General features: G+C 41.7%; 1 protein-coding gene and 1 long non-coding RNA gene across 6 annotated transcripts in view; one reads left to right on the top strand and one right to left on the bottom strand.

The window, feature by feature from the left end:
- The window catches only part of CSNK1G1 (casein kinase 1 gamma 1), a 58,306-nt gene extending 45,014 nt beyond the window's left edge, over nucleotides 1–13,292 (top strand). For 4 of the 5 annotated variants that reach the window (XM_061595724.1, XM_061595719.1, XM_061595720.1 and 1 more), the window contains one exon: nucleotides 7,607–13,292. In XM_061595724.1, the coding sequence (XP_061451708.1) occupies nucleotides 7,607–7,661 (55 nt within the window). In that variant the 3' untranslated portion in view covers nucleotides 7,662–13,292. Of the gene's footprint in view, nucleotides 1–3,424; nucleotides 3,654–7,606 lie in introns of those variants that run through there. The other variant, XM_061595723.1, reaches the window with a different exon arrangement.
- Nucleotides 1,610–24,078, bottom strand: LOC133369934 (uncharacterized). Its single transcript, XR_009759029.1, has 4 exons — nucleotides 23,796–24,078; nucleotides 21,951–23,111; nucleotides 18,297–18,364; nucleotides 1,610–2,034 (listed from the first exon to the last, which is right to left on the bottom strand). It is a non-coding gene; the product is annotated as an uncharacterized LOC133369934 (long non-coding RNA).
- Between the last annotated feature and the right edge of the window lie 496 nt (nucleotides 24,079–24,574).

The following is a 24,574-nucleotide window of genomic DNA, read 5'->3' on the forward strand; positions in this document are numbered from 1 at the left end:
GAGGAAAGAATATAGAAACACAGTGGGCTAACAGAGCCTGCCCGCTCATTCACTGTTTAGAATTCATTGTCACCTCTGGCAACACAGCAAGTTTTTAAATGTAAGGCCCAGTGAATTCACTAATAGATGTAAGTGTGTCACACTTCTGCAAAATTTTCCAGTAATTGAAGTATTTGGGGCAATGTGTTTTTACCTTACTTTTGGGGGGGGATACACCTTGTGTACCCTTGCCCCTTCTTGGAGCTGAGATGTACAAAAATTCTCTTCAGATTTATCTTGTAGTCTTGCACTATGTATATGTTGGATGTTTACTCTCTCATTAGTGTAAAAGTAGCTTAACCATTTTGACATCTCACTTTTATCAGGGCTGTAAGTGGGGTTTAGGCCATTATTGAAGCCTTGTCAGATTGAATGGAACATGAGTACCTGAGAGACGCTGATGCTTGGTGTTTTTCCTTCCTGATAAGGGCCCTTGAGGAAGCAATATCCTCATTACTGCACATGGATTTACATTTGTAGCTATCTTTTTGTTTTAAATATACACTCCACAAAAAAGTAGGTTCATAAAATACTGTGTGTGTGTGCGTGTATAACTGGCGCTAGGGGCCATGACCACCCTAAGGTGTCCTGTGCAGTTCATGGTTATCAGCAGTGTTGTGGTCTAAAACCTGCCTGGCTCTTCAGTTGGTTTTGAGGTTTTTTAGGGTTTTCCTCTGAGGAACCAGATCTCAGAGCTTCCTTGGAATTCAGAGTTCCTGAGTGTGCCGCAGCAGCTTCCCTGTTTTCTCTTCCATCTGCAGCCTCATAAGCTGCATCAGGTGCTGTTCTTTTTGGAATACCTTCTCACGACTGCTGTGGGAAGGACACTTTAATTGTTTTTATACCACTTCAAACCTGAAGTATCTAAGTGGTTTTACACAAAACAATAAAATACCAGAAATGCTCTCTGTGTGGGCTTCAGATGCCTAGTCTGCATCATGCTTTCGATATAGCTTGACCCTGAAAGGATCCCCAAGTGAACCCTTTTTGTTCCTCCTGAGCAAAAATAAGCAACATACGACTCACTAATACCTGCTAATTTTGCCCTGCAAAAGCACACGTTTCTTTGTGTCTGTTTTTGTATTGTAAGCCTATTGGTGCAGTGTCTTTGTAAAGCGCTATGCATATGGATGGAGCTACAGTGCTATAGCACAGCTTTGTAGTCCAAAAATCTGAAGGTGCCAAGTTGATGAAAGCTGTGCTGTGGAAATATTAAACTTTGTGGGAGGCTATACCTATATTCTGCATGTGATCATGTTGGAGCATCTTGGTATCACTGTGCAGAGGATGGAAGTGATATATTTACTCTGCCAGCTTTGCATGCAAGATGACACTTCACACAAATGTGTATTCCACCATCACAACCTAGGAAGAACATAGGAAGCTTTTTTTTATGCTGAGTCACAACATTGGACCATGTAACTCATTACTGTCTACACTGACTAGAGGCATCTCTCAGTTTGTCAGGAGTCTTTTCCAGCCCTCCCAGGAGATTCCAGGGATCGGGTTTGGGACCTTCTTCATGTAAAGCATGTGTTCTACACCCTCCATTAACAGAATCCCATTCCCCAACCTGATACACATTTTAATATAATAATTTTACACCATTGTTTTCTTCAGACCTTTTCAATTGGGAGGAATCTCTCCTTCTAAACATGTACTAATCCCGTGCCTGCTGTCTCTCTTTGGCAGGATAAAGTGTGATATATTGGAGTTTCTGCAGGAGCGCTTCTGCTGTTTCTCACACTTGAGCAAATACCTAAGAATAGGACCAACCTGCATGCTCTAGACATTAACTTAACAGAAACTGAGTAGCTTCTTCCTCTGGCTTTGTTTGCTGAGTTCTCATTGGTATCAGAGTGTGTGATTCTGTTCGTTTTGTCCCAAGGAAACTTGACACTTGGGAGTAGTAGAACTCTGTCCGAGTTCCAGGAAATTTTGATTCACAGTTTAAGAACTCAATCTTAGACCATCCTCTCGTAACAGTGTCTGATCCTTTGAAAGAGAGAAAAAACTAGGTTAGATATCTGCTTGCTACCCAACCAAAACTGTGTGCAATAGGTTATGGGTCTAAAAATCCACGGCTGTCTTGGTGGTGGTGTTCCCTGCTGCTCTGCCTTATTTTGTAGCTGATATTCCTGGGGGGCATTTGGCCCTCTTCTCAAACTTGGCCCTCTTCTCAAACTTGGGCAACATTTAACATGCTAAAATACCTTAACGAACTGTCTGTCTGCCAATCTGTATTTATTGTGTCATTTTAAAAAATCCTTTTTGTTACTGTTTAGGATTGAAGCATTTTACAAATGTCAGAAAAATCATTGCTAAAAATGCATATGCCAACAAAATCTAACCATAGCAGTTGAACACCCAGAAGTCCCCATAATTGAAGCCATCCCCTAAATAATTTTCTCCTGGCACCTAAAATATTGAAGATGGTAGTGGGTGTAAGAGCTTAGGTAGAACATTTTACAGGCAGGGCATTGTGGCAGAGAAGGCCCCTGTGCCTGGTAGCCACCTTTCAAAGGTGGGGATACCCAAAGAAGGTCATCCACCAACTGATCTTGACAAATAGGTTCATGAGGGAGAAAGTCCTGGGCTGTTTAAGTCTTTATAGGTCAAAACCTATGAATTGTGCCCTGGACAAACTGGAGGCCAGTGATGTTTGTTACTTGAAGCCTTTCCAGGATTTTTGCTGTCTTGGAGTGTTGCAACATCATTACCTATTGGGGGGCAGTGTGTGTGTGTTTCGAAAGATGCATGTGGCTTTGCATTATGATATCGGCCTTTTAGCATAATTGGTGTATTTATTCAAATTTTTTCTCCGTGTTTGTGATTGGACATTGTGTATAAACAATCTATGAGTTGGACAGGACAAGCTACACATTTAAAAATGTGTGTCTCCCATTGACATGAGTTCTAGGCCATTGTAGTTTAAGTAGCGTTTATGGAATCATTTGCCCTGCATTAAGAACTGATTTCCGCACCCATTTTCTGAAGTGGAAAAGTCAGAATTAGGATAACTCTCCTCAATAAGTCTGTGGTAAGGTGGTGTTGTGAAGGCACAACCATATGGTGAAATCTCAAGTTATCTCATTTTGAAAAGCAATGTCTGGGATGTGGTCAACCAGAAAGCTGCATTTCATAAGACACTTTTGCCATGAGATTTATTTAAGGGGAACCATTTTGTGGAAACTCTTCCACTTCAGAAATGGAATTCTGTGTTGGGAGCATTAGAAGTCATCTTTAGCATACCTACTTCTGCCACTACTTGTTTGTGTAGATGGAAACAATGAACATGAGAAATGGGTGTTTTTAAGGCATATATTGCGTATTCCATCAATCTGTGTGACTGTCTCTCTCTCTCTGTCTCTGCTTCATTTCATAGTGAATTAATTTCATAGGTGAAGGCCACCCAGTGTCCACTCCAGGCTTTTCATAAGAAACTGGTTTGTCTGGTTCTGTCAGCCATCCAGCCTGTGTCATCTTTAATGGAAGCCATCTGTGCAGCATAAGTCACCCTAGCTTCATGCATGCCTTCCAGGTTTTACAGATCAACTTCCTTCACTTGTGTTGTTCATTTTATCATTGATTAAAATACACCATGTCAAAACCTAGATATGTCACCTTCCTGTTTTATTGTAGAGTTGTCTTTTCTCTCTGAGGTTTTATCCACTTATGAGATTGTGCACTCTCTGTGGCTACCCCTCTTTTTAAAAAAATCAAATTGTTTATCCAAGGATTCAGATTTTACACCCAAAATGAATTACGGAAAACAAGTAACTCTGTATCAGGTTAAGCTAATTACTTCAAACTCTCAAGGTGCAGGCTATTATTTAAGAGCCAGTTATACCTCTGAGAACTGCCTTGCCCTTCCCCCTTTGCTCCCAACCTCTTTTGTTGGAGCTGTGGGGTCCTTCTCATCCATGAAATAGACCATAGGGGGCTCTGCAGGAATTATCAGAGACTGAGGAGGATATCAAGCTGTGTCCATCCCCGTGAGGTTTCCAGTTGCATCTGCTGTGATTATTACTGTCAAAGTAAGTGGAAAACCAGCACACCAGTATTGTTAGTGGAAGCCATTCACTTCTATGGAAAGGGAATGGACATTTTGCTAGCACACTATAGTCTCCCATTTCTGTTGAGTCTCCTTTAAAAACACACACACATAAGCTGTAGCCGATCCAGAAGCAGAGAGTGGGAGAGCCAAAGCTGTGTTGATGCCTAGGAGGCAGGCCATACCCTACAGGTATTTGATATTGCAATGGGTGCCCAGATGCTTATGTTAATATGTATTGCACTTCAGTACAACACAGTGGGCTCTCTCCCTCTTCTCTTGCTCCCCAATCCTTCTCCCTCATTCACATCACTCTGGAGACCTGAGCAATGGCTTCTTGTTTTGCATGAACTGTTTGTTGTGGCTTCTTTCTCCAAAACATAAAAAGTACCTCATGGTCTCATGTGGGCAAGGTATCCTCCCTGGTCCTGTTCCAAGGATGAAAATGAGTAACAGTCAAGGCAGCTGCCCTTGTTTTGTTTCATTGTACTTGGATGTCTTAATGGTTTTCTCCTTCAGTTGGTGGAAGGGAGGGGGGTGACACTAACACACAGATTGAAAGCTGCTGCTGTGAAGTAAGCTTTGTCAAACAAGTCCGAGTGGCTCAGGTAAGAAGGCAAGCAACATGCTACAAGGAAAGGAGGAAAATCTCCTGGATGTCAGTCTAATCTCCAAAAAGGCAGTAGAGTGATATTTCTAGGCTAATACAGAGAACACCTAAATGGTTTGCCATTATTTTAACATTTTAGTTGATTTTATTTAATTTCCATTATAATGCATGTAATTTCTTCTGTAATATTTTTACATAAATGATAGTAAACAAAAACATCAAATAAAAACAAAAACATTAATTTAATTTAATAATAAACCATGATCAAAACAATATTAACTTGATCTTAATTAGCTAGCTCAGATGATGTATCCAGCAGTCAAATTATTCCCAGAATGGAGTGGGCTTGAACTGTATCTTAGACTTTATTATTCTCCCATTCTCAATAAATAAATCACTTTGCTGCCTTCCTTCTCTGTTACCTTGTTTGTGTGTTTAATTGAACAAGCCATGTCCCATAGCCTCAAACACCAATGGTCAATAGAGGAGGGTGGGTTAATCTTTTTCTATCTATGACTAATAGCCAATTGTGCTGCTGTTAATAAATGTATTACCACCTGTACATAATGTAGTACGCTCTTTACAAACCCTAGTAAGATGACCAATGAATTCACTGGCAAACTGCTGCCCATGATTTTTTTTAAAAGTCAGCTATAATGGAGACTAAATGTATGATTTGGTGAATAATCAAAAGATGTGATAAATCCATTAGAGTTGCATCTCCAATATACTTATATTTTGTTTGAATGTATGTTTGATTAAGTCATGTGGTGTCAGATTCCATCCGAGTACTGGTTTATAAAAAAATGTGTTTAATGTGTGTTTATAGAGTGGGTTCTGGTATCTGCATCCAAGATCTGTGGCATTTTTTCCATGAAATCATCTTTCTATTTTATCTGAGAGCAATGTCCTGTGGAATGCAAATTTGCCGCCATATTATAAATTTAACATAAATTTTAAATTATTGAAGGTAGATTGCAAGGATTTCTGACTCCCAGTTGTTCAGCAATACCAACAAGAACATGACTCCTTCCTGCCCTAAATTATACAGCTGAATGAGGAAAGCTCAGGTCATTACCTGGAGCAGATCTTGGTATGGAAGGACTACAGTATATACTCCATTCCATTGTGGTACTCAAAAAGGGGAGGGGATGGGACCACCACGAAATGTCCTACTTCATAATTCTTTAATTTTATGTGTTTGTCTTTTCCACCTGGCTTTGATTAGTAGATCTTGGGATTATAGTAAAAAACAAAGTCGATCTCACGGGCCTGAAGTCTGTCCACCCCTGCTATAGGCCATGTTTACCCCAAGCCTGGGTGTTATCCAGCCCATTCTCCTCTTCCATTTCCTCATAATATTAAATTGCTGTAAGCAGTGAAGGGTTTGGACTTCATTTGCCATTATACATAGGACAGATCTTAAATAAGTTACTTGCACAGGAATTGGCTTCAGTAACATCCAGATGCTTCACTTCAGTGCTGAAGTATCTTCTCGTAAGTGTGGTGTTAAAATTCAGCTGCTGTCTTTGTTGACTTGTTGATTATAAATCATCCTTTTAAAAAAATAGTTGATTTTAGCTTGGTTTTTAATTGATGAGATTTGCATATTATCAAAATCTTGGGGTATGTACTTTGGGGAGGGGGAATTGATGGAAGGGCACAGTATCTCTTAAAAATGAGTACTTACAACAAATAACAAAACCTACCACTCACTGCCAGAATGGGGAAAAAAATTATTTGTATCATTTTGAGAATTGGGAATATAGGATGTTCTTTGGCAATCATACCAGAATAAAAATGGCTTCAAAAATGAACAATTTCAGATCCAACCAGTATTTAGGATGATTAAAAATAAAAACTTACTGACAATGATGTCAGTTGCTACAGTGGGCTTCCATTTCCTGTGGTTCATAATGCTAGAAGGAAATCTGTGGTGTAAAGCAAGATACCTGCTAACTTTGGATACAAGCTTGGCACTGGGAAGAGGAAGCTACTGATTTTTAAAAAAATGATTAAATTCTGTTCTAAAACCCTCATCACTAAAACTTTTAATCTTGGATTAATCATAGATTAAATCATGGGGAGGTGGACTTCTATCAAATATGTTTTTCCATCTGTTTTATAATAAGGGTGATCCTTGTTCAAGTCGCTGTTCTAGAACTTTACTTCAGACGTTTGGGAAACTCCAAATCAGGACAACTTTGTGTTTAGGGCTTGATTTTCATCCTGCCCGTTCTTGTTTAACTAATTCTTCCACACTCTTTTTCAGTCCCAAATGTATTTGTAAGCGACAGTGGTGGCTTTTCTCATCTTACACTACATGGGTCCATCTACTTCAGCAGCATCTCATGCTAAGATCCTTTGTGCCTCTGAATTAATGTAGTAGTCGTTAGCCACAGTTCCAGTCTGAAAGCATTCTGTTTGTCCATATGAGGCTTCATTAGTTTCTTGTCCAGTAAATGCACCATCTGTTTGAGAGCACTTAGTTAACAGTGTGCCATTCTTGCAGCTTACTGCCAGTGGGGAAGGTGGGGCAGATCTTGCACTTTTGGATAGAATCAGCCATGATCATATTCCTAGTTGTAAGTGTAGTTGGTTAGGAAAATAATGACAAAGCTGGAGGCTAGAACAGGCCATAGTAATTCTCATTGGTTACAGCCCTTAAAGTCACATGGGTCCCCGGAGTGTTGTGGCGATTATTGTAAAATGTCCATCAGCTTTGCTGTTTTGAACCTCTTAAGTGCATTGGTTGTTGCAGGAAAGGGTGGGTGCGGGAAGCATGTGTATTGGTTGTTTCTGAAAGTGAGGAAGTTGGTTGCATCACATACTTTGTTTTGGAAGGAGAGGGCTTGCTGGAGGCTCCAGTACTCTATTGATTTGCTGTGTTCTTTATGCTCCAGGTGCTGCTGCTTCTATAAGAGGAAAAGGAAGAAGTCTTCCCAGCGCCAGAAATGACAGGTGGCTCCTTGAGGTCTTTGGGGGACTTTGTTTACCTGCTGTTCCTGCCACATTGAATGGGGCTTCTCTTGGGGAGAGGACAAGAAACGAGGGACATTCTAAACCAAAAAGAGAGGAAAGGGGAAAATTCCAAAATAAACATTCAGGTGGATTCCATAAATGGTCTCGCTTGCTCACTCCACGCTTGAAGCTCCTTTTGGAATCCGGATTGCATCCTCTCCGGCACTAGTTGCCCTTGTTGGAAGGTTGGCTGGCTACCTTCCTGTCTGTACAACGGTTTGGCAAAGAGGGCGTTCCTGGTGAATGTGCTTTTGTTCCTGCTCCCTTTCTCTTTTGTTCTCGACATGCTTTTTCTCACCAACAGAGGGGGGCTTTATGAACAGCGGGGTCAAGATGGTGGTGAAGAGAGGATGCTCTGAAAAGGACCCAGCTCCTCTTCCTCCAAATGGCTTTGTGTCGACTGCACTGGCAACTTAGACCTGATCCTTCTTAATCGTACTCCAACAAATTCCATGATAGTAAGCCAGTGATGAGAGAACTGCAATCTACTTTTCCAGTTGCCTTGATTTATTGGTTTCTGTGACATCTCCCTTCTCAGAATGGTTACAGAGAAGTGTCAGTTGTTCTAAAGGAACTTATGTTGCACTTTTAATTTTTTTTTAGCATTATGTATGCATATGCCGTGTGTGCGTGTTTTTTTTCCCTTGTGGGTATGAATGATGCCAGCACACATGTTCAGCTTGTATTTGAGTGCAAAGCCTCCCTTTGACTTAGTCTGTCCACCGCATTTGGGATCCCCTGGGACTATTCCGGGGTTTTCAGACCCCACTGTTGGCTGTGCACTGAAGCTTACTTGAATTTTCAGCTGCCCTTTCCAGCTGTCACTGAACACCCCTCTTGTGGTTTTTCTCCAAGGTGCCTGACCTAACCTGCTTGGAATTGAAAGTCTTTCTGCTGGCCGGAAGGAGAGAAGTCAGCTGGGCTGAATTCTGAGCAGGTCACAAAGATGCAAATGCAGACTACTGTAATTGAAAATGGAAAGAATGAGGCACTTTGGCCATTTAAAGCGAGCAAAGCTATTCTCTTAGGGAAAGGACACTGCCACTGCCTTAGACTACGTCTCTTATCAGACCTTTCAGAGATTTCAGGCTATCTGTACAGAATGTAAACAGCATGTGGCTTCCAGCAGAGCAGCCTGTGCATTACCTGTCACTCTTTCGGTTATGCAGTCAGGGCTTTTTATTAACATGCCCCAGGAAACAGATGGTTTCATTTGTTTTTTATTCTTTCTTTCCAAACGGAACTGGCCACTCTGCATTCGCTGTACTCCATGCAGAGGTTGTGAACTCCCACATTGGATATGGCTTGAGATAAATAATTGGCAATTTGGGAGAGTTGCCCCAAGAGTGTCACATCCTCTGCCTACTGCTTCGGAATGGTCTTGAAAGTATTCCCTTGTCAGAGCTTATGGGCTTGCTTTCTGAAATCTTGTGCCCCACCTCCTCTGTTAAATGCCAGCACAACACTGTAGTTCAGTCAATAATATGTCTCTTTGGGAAGGGAGCTGCCTCCATTATCATTGCACCCTTGACTGGTTAGGGGAAAGAGGGAGAACTCCTTGCCTCCAAACAGAAGAATATGCCCAGGGAGTATAAAGAACACCCTCTTCAAGTACCTCTTTTGGTTCCTATTGATCTCGAGTATTCTGTCAATTGTTGTAGCTTTCTTCTTAACCTGAAAGTCTCACTTGACAATAAACTACCATTGCTGAGCTCTGGGCTGCCTTTCTTTCTCCCCCCACAACACTTGAGCCAAAACACAGACTTGCTTTTTGCCCATGAGAGCTGTCTTTCACAGAGACTTTTGCATCTATTCTTTGAGTGCTGCCAGTTTCCATTTTCCTCCATCTGGGATGCTACTAAAGAGCATGAGCCCTTTGCTATCAGTCATTAGAAGAGTTTTTTTGTTACTTTTTAAACTTCTCAGTCTGCTCCACCCAATTACTAATGTTTCTAATGCCACCAGCTAAAATGAGCCTTGTTTCCCATTCCTGGAAGGGTGTAGTGCCTGATTTGATAATATGAAAGAATTCACAAAGGAAAACTTTAGCTGTGCATTCCCAAGCTCTGCCAACTGCAGCATTTGTGTTGCCCTTTCCCATCTAAGTACCCAGCATTCTGATTCCAGGGTAAATCTCTCTTCCACTCTACTAGGCAGTCTAATTCTCTCCCATCAAGGAGCAATTTAGAATTAGCAAAAGTAGGAAGCTACATTGTAAAGGCTTTTTCAATTTTGTTTTTCTTTAGAAGCTGTCATTATTTTTAATGTAAGATTACTTGAAAGCTATCTTGCTTGTGGTTCCATTGCTCAGGAGATCTAGTTTTCTTTTGAATGAAAATATTTGTATCATGGGAAAGCATGCTTTTGAAGCAGGTAAATAAATATCCAAACCCTATTTTGCATTCTGGTCAAATATTGAAGCTGTCCAGAGACCAAACAGTGTAAGAAATGTCTTACAGTAGGGATTCTTCTAGGTTCTCCAAGTAAAACTCTGGATTCAAGGGGCTTATGACAAGGAACTAGAGAAACTAGCTGGTCTGGATTACTTCTGGTACTCTTTTTTTCTTTCTTTCTACAAGCAGACATTTCAGCTGATAGCAGCCGCACAGAAGTGGAGAATGTGTGCAATGTGCTGGTCCATTTTATGAAAGCAGCCTCCCACTTCTCCATCGTTCTCTTTATAGTGTCTTTAATATCACTGCAGGGTCTGTAGCCTCCTATTTCCAGTGAAGCATCACGGAGTTGAAGCTGCCTCCAGGTATTGTACTACTTTTCTGACATGTGTTGATTATTTCCAGAGAACAGTCAGCTGAACAGTCATTTCAACAGAAATGGCTTTCTTCCCCATAATTCTTAACTGTTTCATCTCTGCTACTTTGAAGAAGATACTATGGGTTGCAATACTACAGCCAAGTTTTTTCCAGGGTTTCTGTTCTAAATCCATGCCAACCTTGGCAAAACAAAGCTGGCATTGTCATTGATTAGTTTGAAAGTTACAGTGAGAAAGCAGAAAGATGTGATGAGGAATGAGTAAGATGAAGTAGTTTGCTTCCCCCTCAGCTCTGGATATGTGTCTTCCCCATTTATTAAGGGCCAAATCTGCTTTAATTATGGGGATCATCTTCCTTCAGGAGGCTCTCTGAGTTTTCTAGCAGCTGACCTTTAATGTTCTCTGGGTCTGGCAGCAAACAGTCCTACTAAAAGACAAGAATAGTTCTGTTATCTACAGGATGGGTCTTTCAAGTGCTTGCTCAAAATCTACCTGCTTTTTTGCCACTTGGAAAGGCAATGTCTATATGTGGACTAGTAATCTTTTGCAGATCCCCTACACATTCTTGAACGTTAGGTGGTCATGACTTTGCTAGCAAGCTGTTGCTTTTCTTTTTAGGGTGGAAGAAATTTAAGTTGCTAATCTTCAATAGTTTCTAAAAGTAGCTTTCTTTTAACGTTGAGAAAATGTTGAGTATATCACTCTGAAAATTACCAGTGTCAGAATTGGAAAATTCTTTACCATGTGTTTGGTTTGAATTTCTTTCTCCTTTTCAATTTTCAGCCTTAAACTTAGATTTACAAAAACACACCACGAACTAGCTTCCAAAATTATTACTCCCAGGGATGCTTGCTCTTCAAAATGCCCTGCACAGTGTCCTTATCGTCCAAAACATGAATACACAACCTAAATCTTTCCAATTCCATGGTTTATAAGTTCCAGGGTGGAGGAACAAAACTTGTATTGTTCTTTCTTGATAAATGAAACGGTTAAGCATGAGTTTTTGTGGAAGGCAAACTGCCATAGTGAGCATTCCTATGAATTTTATATAGTCTGAAGACAGTGTACTACCCGGTGTGAACTGCCAAATATGCGTGTCCCTATAAATACTAAGCCATAAGCCCTGCTTTCTCAAAATACTACTAAAGTTTGTTTGTGTGGGGAGGGGGAGATTAAACCTTTTCTGCATTGCTTATCAGGCCTTGAAGAAAATACCATCATTTTGCTTTGAAGGCTAGTTTTCCATTGGTTTTGAGCCTCAATAACTGAGGAATAAAAGCTTCCTTTTTTTAAAGCTGGTCTTGATGTTGGCATGATGTCTAGAAGTTAAAGGGCCTAAAATTGCCAGGGCACTCTGGTTGCCTTGGCAGTTTTCAGTGGTGTGTTTGTATTATGCATATCCCAGTAAGTGACCGGAAGGGAACTGAAGGGAGGCTTGAGAAATCATAGTTTTACTGTAAATCAAAGATGGGGAAGCTCTGGCGCTCCAGATGTTGTTGGGCTGCAACTCCCACAATCCCAAACTATTAACCATGCTGGCGGGGGCTGGTGAGATCTGGAGTCCAAGAACATCTGAAAGATGACAGATGCCTCATCCCTGCTGCAGATGAATGACTATAGGAACCATTCTATGTGAATGTCTGGAGGGGGTAAAAATCTTCACTTCAGTATTTGTTATGCAGCAGGTCTTCAATCTGAGGATGAGAAGCAGCTGCTTCTGCATACTTTATTACCAAACTTCTTAATTGTGAAGAAACCTCAGTCTCTGACCAGGATGCCCTTGCCTCAGCTTGGTGTCGTAGCAACCTGCACTTCAGCACCTCATGGGGATTTCATTCTCAACTGTTATCCTAGAATACTGCTCCTATGGGGTGTGGTTTCTGAGAGGGACTGGGACACTCTCTCACATCGAATACTCGTTCCCAGTTTGGTATCCCCCCCAAAGAAATGGCAGGTGCATGCCAATCAAATATAAGCAGGAAAAAGGCTTTAAATAGCCTGTCTCATCCTTTTAAGACTGTCTCAGGAAAATGATAATTTTTTAAGAAATGCTTTTCCAAACTGCGTAACTGCTGCATGATGTAGGCTATCCTGTGGAACATGGGAACAGGTTAATCTTCTCCAGTTGGAAAAGCAACCTGGTAGTGATAACTGTTTGCAGCTACCAAACAGAGAGGAGAATTATCAGTTTGGGGCAAGTGGACCATACCAAATATTGCATCTTCCCCAAACAGGGACACTGCAATTAAGTGGCTTGTTCCCATTGGAAATTTTGTGATGTATAATTTATTATGTCTGTTTCTTTAATGTTGGCCTTTTGTGCTTTTAAAAACGGGATGATTGGGATAATGAGTGCAACTCTTGTTACTGTAAAGAAAAATCAGCTGTGAAAAATCTTTTTTAAAGTATTGTGTGCACATGTCTGATTCTTGTTGAAATGCCTTTTGATTTTTAATCTTTTTATTTTAAACATGTAATGCAATGTTTTATTCATATAATCCTGGCACTGCTCTTGGAACATGGCAGTGAACATGAAGCGTAGTATTTTTTAACATGAATGTCAATTTCAAATGCATTTGAAATGGTTCAGGATAAGGGCTCACAAACACCATGTGCAGAAGGCTCCTCTGGCGCTAGTTGGATTTCACTTTGCCAGGAATTGGGTCCTGCTGCTGATCTTTTTCTGATGTGCCTGTTTTTAATGGGACATTGCAAGAAATGTTGTGTACCTTAAATACACCCTTTCCCCTATTTGCACCCTTTTAATGTAAAATAAAACATAAAATTTGCTCTGTTGACATCTGTGTAGTCATTTTTATTTTACCTTGGGTGTTAGGTCTTGAAAACAAAACGAACGCTACTGCTGCGGTGGGATTGTGTGCATTCCTGACTGGCAGTCACAAAGTATGCTAATGCTGCTCATCTGCAGGGAAAGCTGGAGGTGTTTGCAAGTCTAATGAAATTTACAAAAGAAACAAACACAAGCTTGCACATGTTCCATTAAGAACATAAGAAGAGCCTGCTGGATCAGGCCAGTGGCCCATCTAGTCCAGCATCCTGTTCTCACAGTGGCCAACCAGGTGCCTGGGTGCCTCACTGATAAGAGAAACATCCATATGTAACCTGTGGCTTGATTTGAGATTATGGATTTTTATCATGCATTTTGTTCGTTTACTAATGCCAGGATGTTTGTTATCACCAAACTTCTTTGTTAGTCACTAACTGTTTTGCTTTCAGGTAATTGTCAAGGTCTGTTCTCTTTGCATTTCATTCCCTCTGCACTCCTCTAAATACTACTCCTGCAAGGATGTCTTTCCTGGTCAGCAGGGTTTTATGCAGGGTACAGAGGAAGGTCAGAACACTTAATCGCTCTTCTGCCAACCCCCTCATTTGCCGGCATGCAATTCCTGGTCACTTGCAGCTGCCGGTCTAGTACTTAAATATGAGGTCAATTTGAGATTACACAGCACTCGATGGAAATGGGCTGTGGCCCATGAAAGCTTACAGCTGTCCTTGATTATCATTTGCTATAATATATACGTTAGTCTTTGAGGTGCCACAAGATGTTGGTTGAGTACTGTTAAAATATGAACAAAGTTTCAAGGTAGCTGTCTAAATCTTTTGCCATGCAGTTTGATCAGTCACTCATTCAGTAATCCCTGCATGCCAGTGTTACTGATTTATACTTACCCTGAACTGGACCCATCATGACTCAGCCTGTATCCTGCTTATTTTTCACCCCTTTTCCACAATAATTGTAAAAGATTCTCACTCACTCATTGATCTATACATTCAACATCCTAATCCCTTGCAAGGCGTAGTGGGTTTAAAAACCAAATCACGTCCATAGTCTGATCCACAATGTGTGTAACTCTTTCTTCCTAAAGGTGGGTTGCACCCTACTCATTGTTGGCATGAGGCTGAAATGGTATTCTGGGGATCAAAGCCAAGGCTTTGATTCTACTCAAACTGGAGCTGAGCTAGTGTTTGGTTGCATTCCTACTACCAAACATTCCAACACTAGCTTTTGTGTAGAATTTTCAGTCAGGTCATAAAATTAGCAGTTATACTAGAAATAGGCCATCTGATGTCATAACTGAATGCTAACAACATGCAGAGGGTCTAGGATTTTCTGTGTTAGAACCCAAAGGTTTCAAATTACATGATCAAGATAAAGTTACATTCAAACTAGATAGGTAATCTCATTTAATTTAAAAGATTCCTCCACCAAATGTATAATAGTATTCTGCAGAGGCAGTATTAGTAAACTTGACCTGGTTTTAAGGCTGATTCAGCCTATTATAGAAACAAAGTTTTAGAAGAATGGTTCTCAACCTTTATGAGTACAGGACTCCCTTTATAAGCTCAAAACATTTTGTGACAACCCCCCATACTAATTGTAAGTTTAGTCTCTGTTAATTGAAAAAATGGTGCGTGGCAAAATCATATCTCCATATATCCTTTTCCATTAAAAGTGCCCTGCAGACAGGGAGGTGTTGCTTTCCTTTCTTGATTGGTATCCCCCCCCTCACTCACACACACACACAGAGTCTGAAGATGTACAGTCCTATCTCCCAACACTAGTGGGTTACAGTGTTGGACTAAGAACCAGGGTCAAATCCCCACCCAGCCATGAAGCCGACTGGGTGACATTGGGCCAGACACAGTCTCTCAGCCTGACCTATCTCACAGAGTCTGTGTAAGGATAAAATGGGAAGGGGGGGATTATGTGCACCACCTTGAGCAACTTGGAGGAAAGGTGAGGTATAAATGCAATAATAAATAAATACATGTCAGCTGTAGTATGTGGATCCCAGCCTCAACCAACCTGCTGAGCTTTTTAATCATAATAAAAATAGAGAAGCAGCAATGTGGTAGCGGTGGGGATGCTAGATTGTGAAGACAAAAGGGTGGATAGACTGGGGAGGGGGGTTGGTGCTTTTAGGCCTTGGGGTGATCATCAGAACTGATGACTTGGTTAGCGGGCACTTGGGGAATGGGAGAGGAGCAGAAGACAGATCAGTGCATGCGCACACACAAATACACCTGCCCCTCCTGCAAGCATCTGCAGGTGCGCATGCATTTGGGCATGTGGGAGCGGGTAAGCCCTCAACTGCTACAGCATCTTGGAGAAAGAGATGGGGTGGAAGAAAGGGGGGATGCTGGCACACACACTTGGCCTCAGAGATGGGGAGGGCGAGCAAGTCCTGAGCTTCCTCACTGCTCCTTGGTTCCATCTGGGCTGAAGGCAAGATTGGGGTGGCCTCACAAATAAGAATATTTTTTTAAAAGTGAGTCAGGAGCCAAGAAAGGCAGGTAGGCTGGCTGCCACGAAGGAAGGGGGAAAGCAGCCTTTCCTTCCAGCCTTGCTTCTTTTTGCTTCACGGAAAACCCTCCTTTTGTTTTGAGTAAGGGCGTCAGCAGCAGCAGCAGTGCGAGGAGATGGGAGTCGGTGATAGTAATCCCCTCTTCTTCCAGGTAGCTCCACCCTCAGCCTCCTTTGGCATCTGCCACATGTTTTATAGGCAGATGCCTGCCTTTGGCACACCTGAAAGATGCTCTGGCGCTTCAGCAAAAGTCCTTCCCCTCTGGTTTGGAGCAAGGGGGAGGTGTTGTCTGCAGTGGCAGTGGGGAGCAGACAATGTCCAGGGAATGAAGGCTTTTTTAAAAAATACAAATTCATTTCTTTACTGTTCGCGGCCCCCTCTGGATTACTTCGCAGCCCCCAGGTTGGGAACCACTGTTTTAGAATATACTCAAAATGCTCTGTGTGAAACTGCTTCATACATTTCCCCCCAATTACCCTACTATAGGGAAGGCAACAGATCTATTTTAATATGTAATAAAGGGAAGGGAGAAGACTTTCATCTAGCTTCCAAACATTATCGTTACCTGAAGTTCTGATAAGTGTGGTTGGGCACAGAGAATAGAAAGGATGCCACGAAGCCTCATTCTTTCTTTGTGGCCTCCACACAAATACTTGTACACTGGGTAACAATGATCTCTGCAGATGCTCAGCAGAAGGCAATTCTTAATACAAATAGCTGATTGGAGGAAATGGTACAGTCATTTGTGAGAATCCTCCTACCCATGTGGCATTCTACAAAACAGGGATGTATGATTCAGAGAAGGGGTGGGAAACCTTTGTCTCTCCAGATCTTCCTGAAGTATTTAATTTATTATTTATTTAAAATATTTCTGTCCCACCCTTCTACCCTACAGTAGGGCACTCAGGGCAGCTCACAATAAAATCATACACAAAATCACAAAAAAATTAAAATGGATAAAAATACAGTTAAGAAATATAGGGAAGTGATATTCAAAGGGACTAAAGAGGTAAGAACTAAAAAAGGGGGGGAAAATAAAATCAGTTTCAGGCTCTGCCTTCAGTCCCTCCCAAAGGCTCTCTGGAACAAGATGGTTTTCAGAAGTCTCTGGAAAACCATCAGAGAGGGAGCAGAGCAGTCTTCTTGGGGTAGGGTATTCCAGAGCTTGGGGGCCACATCTGAAAAGGCTCTCTCCCACGTGCCTGTCAGTCTGACATCTTTTATTCTAGGCATGCAGAGGAGACCAGAGGCAGCCAATCTTAAATCATGGACAGGTACGTATGGGCGTAAGCTCATTGGTCCAAGGCTGTTGAGGGCTTTAAAGGTCAGAACCAGCACTTTGAATTGGGTCCAGAAACAAATTGGGAGCCAGTGGAGTCGATAAAGCACAGGGGTGATATGCTCCCTGTGCGGTGATCCAGTTAACATTAGGCTGGGAGTCAGTGACTGGCCAAAGGTCACCCAGTAAGCTTCATGGCCAAGTGCGGATTTGAACCCTGGTCTGCCAGGTCCTGGTCCAGCACTCTAACCACTACACCACACTGCCTCACACTTTGCCTACATAGGGAGGTTCGCGAAGAGAAGGTCTGCCATGAAAGGAAGGTGTTTTATATGGGAAGTGCCATCCGTAGTTCAGTGGTAGAGTATCTGCTTTGCCTGCAGAAGGTCGGCTGTTCAGTCCCGAGTATCTCCAGGTAGGGCTGGGGATGCCTCTTGCCTGAAGCCCTGGAGAGCTGCTGCCAGTCAGTGTTCAGTGTTCTTCAACCTTGGGTCCCCAGAAGTTGATGGACTACAATTCCCATCATCCCTGACAACTGACCATGCCATCTGGGATGATGGGAGTGGTAGTCCAACAACATCTGGGGATGCAAGGTTGAAGACCAGTGGTGATACTGAGCTAGATGGACCAATGGTTTGACTTGGTATAAGGCAGCTTCCTATGTTCCTAAGGCGGTCCTTAAAATATTTGGGTCTTAAGCTATTTAGGGCTAAAACCACCAACTAAACATCAGTTTCAATGTCCCAGTGCATATTACACTGAAGCTGCAATCCTACACCCATTTACCTGGGAGTACGTTTCTCGGCACAGTGAGCCTTGTTTCTGAGTAGACATGCATAGGATTGCATTGGAAGAGGAGTTTTTTTGTGGTCATTATACAGCAGGTGGTGCTGTTGTCTCAAAGCATCTCATAGTTTTTACATGGGAACGGCTGCTTTACAGGAAGAGCAAAGCTAAACCTTAGGACAGAGCTTAGTAGGATATTCAAAAGCACTATTTAATGCTGTAAAAAAATTATACACTCACCCTCCAATTTAGGTTTTAGCTGTTGCATTCTGTTGTTCTAGTGGCTTTGTTCATTTTTCAAATTGTAGTGTCAATAAACAAGCAAATACTGTATGTTGGTTAGCTGCTGATGCAGCAGTTACAACGCATACTAGGTAGGACTCTGAGGCTACAGTGCTCTACACAATTACCTGGGAGTAAGTTCCATTGAGTATTTCTTACTAATGCATTTATATCCTGCTCTTCCTCCCGAAGTTGCCTGGGGATACAAGCACATCAACAAAACTCTTTTAACAATAAAAAAGCATTCTAAAAACACAATTACAGTTAAAAACATTCTTTCATCCAGTGATGATATATTAATCTGACAATGCAAATCATGTTTTCATAGCAAGCATCCAGACGTGTTTTTAATCTGCTTCATGCCATTATGGGCCGCGATCTGCCAAAGAGTGTTTCTTGCCCCCTCTACCCAGGGCTGTGGAGTCGGAGTCATGGAGTCGGAGTCGGAGTCAGAAGCAATTTTGGGTGGAGTCGGAGTTGGTAGAAGTGTACCAACTCCGACTCCGGCTTCACAATAAATTTTGATTGACAAATTTTTTAAAATATAAATTCAAAATGTCAAAGAAGCTTCCCATGAAGTCAGCTGTAGTTGAGCATTTCACCATAACTTAAGATGGAAAACATTTTGTGTGTCAGTGTATGACACAGGACACAGATGAAGACAAATGCTGTGATGCCAAGATCAGCGCATATTCAGGCAGCGATAAAAATGCTCCTATGAGAGCTTCCAGTTTAAAAAGACATTTACAGCCCTTTCCAGGGCTGTGGAGTTGGAAGCAATTTTGGGTGGAGTCGGAGTCGGAGAGTAGAAAAATAGAGCAGTCGGAGTCGAAGGTATGGCGTACCGACTCCACAGCCATGCCTCCCCTGACATCAACATGCAATTCCTGGGTACTATCCCAGAAGACCTTGGAAATGGGATTTGGCAAAGCAGCTTGTGGGTAATATTTTGCACGTCTTTTCCTTCGTTTTTGTTTCAAAGGCTTCCAAAATGCTGTCTAAGGTCATCACCTGCACATGTAGCAAATAGCTAGCTGCAAATAGCAGGCAAACCAGGCAGGAAAGAAAATGGGAAAACATGGCCCAGGAGTTTAATGCTTGGCAGAGAAGTAGGAACTTGCCTGCCCATTCATCACAACAGCATCTGAGAGAGGAAGCCAGTGGTGGAGGCAAGAAGCAACTAGAACCCAAGCTCTAGCGAGATAGATTTGCTGCCTATGATCTAGAGTAGATTAAGTGAGCACAATGTTAACATTTCATGGTGTTCTGAACCAATCGGAGGAAGGACATTACATGAACAATGTCTTTATCTGGTCATTGTCACTGACGCCTTGTAACATCCAGATGAGATTGCAGTAACAGGCTGTATGCGGGGCTATTATGGAACTTCTTACCAGAACTACAACTGCTCCAGATTGCTTCTGCCAGAGTTTTAATGGGACAAACTGTTCTGAGCATATAATTTTTTGCAGCAAGGACACCGGCTCCCAGTTGGTCTCTACAAGCAATTCATATTGCTTGTTGGTGGTCTTTAGAGGCCTACACAGTCTAGAACCAGGCTATTCTGGTAGAGATCTTATTTATTTAACCTAAATTGTATACCGCTGAATTATAACAACCTCTAAGCATTTTACATATAAAAAACCCCATTAGCAATATGGATTAAAAACCAGGATTTAAAAACAAATGGGCTTAAAAATGTCAGGATAGAAATAAAACCAGCAGTTCAAAATATATATTGTAAAATTTAAAAATCCATATTAAAATACATGTTATGTTTACATATCTGGGCAGCCTTGCCTAAACAAAAAAAACTTTTTAGCAGGCGCTGAAAACAGTGGAGGCTGGTCCTTAGGGTGAGTGAGGCATTGCCCCACCAGCCTCAGTCTGCTTTCAGCCAGCCCCCATCTGAGTACAATGAAGGTGCATGCCTAATGTCAATGGTAGGTGCTGCCACACTGACCTTTCACATCATTTTCTACATGATCCTTTTAACTGGAGATGTCAGGGGTGGAACCTTAGACCTTCTATATGCTAAGCATGTACTCTGCCACTGTGTCATCTTCCTCTCCTGTCCAGTCTGCCTACCTTTACTATTGCTATCCTTCCATTATACATGTCCATTATACATGTCCAGAAGGATATCAGGAATCAAAAAAGTGCCCTGAAACTGAGTTAACAGGCATTTATCTCACTACAGATGGTAATTAGCTTATCAGTGGCAAAGAGTTTCTGTTACTGTCAACACTCCTTTCTGGAATGATCACTTTGATTATATATTGTTGTGGGTTTCTTGAACTTAGCTGTCACAGTTTTTGCAATTCCTTTCCTTCTGACTTCTCACACACACAAAAATGTGCATATATACCTGCCACTTTAGGATAACACTTTAAGGGTTTGATGGAATGGACTCTCGTCCCTGAAATAATATACTATAGGTCCCCAGCCTTTTTGGGGGGAGGATGGATGGGCTCATTTGGAATTTTGAGAAAGCGTTGAGGGCGCCATCAGCAAATGTTCGCAGTTCGCATTTCAAGCTAGATCTATCAAATTCACACTTACCAAAACAACACAAAAACCAAAATGCAGCCATCCTTTGACACTTGCAGGTAGCTGAATTTTTGCAAGGCAGTTCTCCAACCAAAGAATGTTTACAAAAATTGCCAGAGGGTAATCCTTTCAGACAGACAGTGGTGCTAGCCCAGCTTATTTATGATACTTCAGAATTCAATAAGTTAAGAACTTATTTTCCTGAAAACTGGAGTTTATGTTACATACCTCACTGGAGACAGTAAGATTATCTCAGGATCTATCACGATCCTCAAACCCCATATTTCAAAGGAATGTTTTAATGCCCCTTCCCCCACACGCACATTCCCCCTTATAGTTTCATGCAACCCAACGAGATCAAAAAACACATTTGAATGGAAGGTTTTGCTTAGGTAAAACCAACACACTTGAGGCTTCAATAAACTACCTGCCATCACATCACTCCCTAGGACCCTCTAGTACAAAACGCAGGACACTGGGACAAGGAAAGGGTGAGATATTTGTATGCTTGGCTACTTGACGACATCTAGAAAGGGAGAGCTTAACTTTTGCCAGGTACATAACTCTTTAACCTGACCTGGAGCTCTGGTTTTCTTCAGGAAAGGTATATATCCTCCAACCATCCTCTTTTCCTTACTTTTTCTTCATTTTCTTTGGTGTGAATCGATGTACTCACTATCTTAGTTTGGGTGTGTGTAGGACATCTCTATAGTCTCACAGATCTAGTGTGTGATTGTTAACAGCTAGGAACTGCCCACATTTTAACATGTAAAGTCAATATATTTTTCCTTGTCCTTGTAATCAACCTATATTTTGTCTGAATCTTTGGTGCGTGTTCTTTGTTTGGTAAATGGGTTAAGGTTTATCCACATTCAGAGTGACGTGCGGGTTTGACTCTTGTAAAACGTTCTGCTATGCTCCTGGGATATGTTAATCTTATGAGGGTGGACACATATAAAAGTTCAGGTGTACATGTGTAACATAGCTACTGTCAAAACATGCCCCGAACTCCGATTGCCAAGCAGCTAGGTGGAAAAGTTTGGCAAAGAACATTTGTACTCGCTGATCATGGGATGAACCTCCTTCCTCTCAGTAGGCCTTTCCGTTTTCAGGCAAAGCTGCTACTGCAGCTACATCATGAGCATGGATAACACAACTGTTATATAGCTGAGATATATATTTGTTTATTAAATGCTTGTCCTCGAATGCCAAAGATCAGCCCATTAACTCACCCAGCACAAGCTCTGCTGATCCTGCTTTCCACCAATCTTCTCTTCTTTTGCCAAGACTTTGGCCTTGCCTCTGCAGCAAATGCTGATTCATCCCTCATGCCTGTTGAATTTTGTTTCACAGCTGTTAATATTTAACATAGGACCGTTGGACTTGAGGGAAATTAAGGGCTTTGAAAAAGCAGCTGTTTTATACACCCTGAGAGTTCAAAAACAACAGGGCTCATATATTATAGAACATAGCTTGGGGTGATCCAGTAGACATTAACATTCATTATTTTTGTTTTTGGGGGGCTGGATTCAATGAACCGTGAGTGGAAGGAAAATAGCCCCTGGCAAATGCTGGTATGACGGCTCTGTATACTGACTTGAACTCCTAGAATGGCAATATGAAAATGTAATATGTAATAAAGAGTTGGCTAAATCACATTAGTTCCCCCCATTTTTGTGCAGTGATCCACTGAGGCTGCTGCTGCTGCTGCCCCCCATATAAACAAGCCTGCTACGCATCCGTATACTTCTAGTGCGGTGTGGAAGCAATGTTGCATCAGCAACATTTTCTGCTGTTGCTCCTGTACCATAGGGAATGCCCTCTGCCATGCATGAAGCACAACCACCCGTTGCTTCAGACCTCTTGTGAAGACTTCTCTTTTTGCCCAGCTTTCCCTGATCCATAAGATTAGACCCTGTTTTATATATCTGTATTCCTTGGCTTCCTGTTTTATTTATTTTCATATGTTTCATACTACTATTTTGTTGGCTTTATGCTGCATTTTTGTTTTAATGACATTTTTTTTTATATTGCACACCACTTAGAGATTTTAAAAAATATTTAGCGGTTCATAACGGATGTATAATATTTAAATAAATAAAATTACACTGCCAAAAAAATGCATAAATTGCACCCGTGATCCTTTATGTACAGCATTACCATCCTAACAGGGAGGATGTTGGATGATGAAGGAAGAGAATATCCCAGAGCTCTGTCTTTTAAAGGTAAAGTCAGAACATTTACGGTATGAAAAGTTAAGGTATTTCAGCAAGGAGTCACAGGATATGTGCTGATTGGAAGGGAAGCAGTACGACCGCCATGGGATGTAAGGAGGCGTTGCTTTCCACTCTGCCCTGTATACTGTTTCCGTTCTGCTGCAGTTCATCTTACACCTTAAGCAAATAGGGGGAAATGTAATCAATTACATATCGCTTGTAGACTGAAAGCAACGCAAACAACAAATACCGATTGCATTTGCTGGATTGATTTCCATTCTAGAGATGGGATGAATAAGCACACATCAGCAATTTCTTCTCCCATTTCTGTTTTAGCTGGAGTTCTCCAACACACCTATGACCACCCCAAAACTTTTGCAGGTACAAATAGCATTAAAAGGGGATTGCATATGACTGCCCTGAAAGCAGCATGGACACAAATCATCATGAATACACAAACAAAGAGACAGCAAGAGGGACCCTTCTACTCTGCAAGTGCAGAGCCGAAAAGAAATCCCATGCTTCAGTCAACCTGGGGAGGAGACAGAGTTCATCCTCTGTAGCTCCAGGTTTGGGGACAGCCTCAGGTTCTTCTTGCTTGCCAGAGTCTGGCTTCCCCCTTGCCATGGCTGATACTCACGTCTTCCCATCAAGGTCTACTTTGCTCATTTGTAAAATGAGTCAAGCAGTAGACTCCACACCTCTTGCAGTGTTCTCTTGTAAGTCAAGTCTATGTTATTATCGGAAATCGAACTCCTTTGCCAATAGGCCAATTCAGGATTTGTGCTTAATTTATCAAGTAAAACCTGGTTGGCCTTTGCAAGATACTTCAAAGTGCTGCTGTGAGCTTTAACACATTACCTTAGGTTTTAGGGCACTCTGGCAACAGCAAGAGCTGGGACAGTTCAGGACACAGACTGCTTTGTCATATCAGAAGAGCCAATCACTTTGTGGACACAACTTCGGCCAGTGCTCCCTAGGAGGTACGTCACAAGATTACAACTCAAGGTGCATCATTCTTGGCAGCTGAGGCAGAAAATCCCACAAGTGCCTCTCCCTGGGAATAAAAAATACAATAAAGATAAATTAAACAACTAACAATTTGCTGCCCTTTTGTAAAATCTCAAATCAGCTGTTTCACTCTGCCTAAATGGGTCACATGCACTGAAAAGCACAGCTGATTGCTATCATTCAGGTTTTGCCTTAAAGTGATGACTGTTAAAAAAAAGGCCTAGGACAGCGGTTCCCAAACTTTTTTTCTCCATGGACCACCTAAAAATTGCTGAGGGTCTTGGCGGACCACTTCATTATTTTTCTGCCTGTTGTAGCAATTGCAATGCACTGTGCTAGATGCTGTATGATTTTTAATTGTATTTTCAATGCTGCTTTATTTCTTATATATTGTATTTTGTTGTAATTCCGTAGAAATAAAACAAGAAATAGAAATACAATTAAAAATCAGTAATTAATGCTATGGATATGCCGCCTCCTGTCTTCAGCCACAAATCCATAGACACATCATAGACCACCTGAATGAAGCTTACGGAAGTCTGTGGACCACAGTTTGGCCAAGGATGTACAGTTGATGTCTCTTAATGGGAGTTAATGATGAGATGTCCAGTGATCTCTCTGAAATGTTT

The sequence above is a fragment of the Rhineura floridana genome, chromosome 14 (genome assembly GCF_030035675.1).
Source record: "Rhineura floridana isolate rRhiFlo1 chromosome 14, rRhiFlo1.hap2, whole genome shotgun sequence".
Lineage (NCBI taxonomy): Eukaryota > Metazoa > Chordata > Lepidosauria > Squamata > Rhineuridae > Rhineura > Rhineura floridana.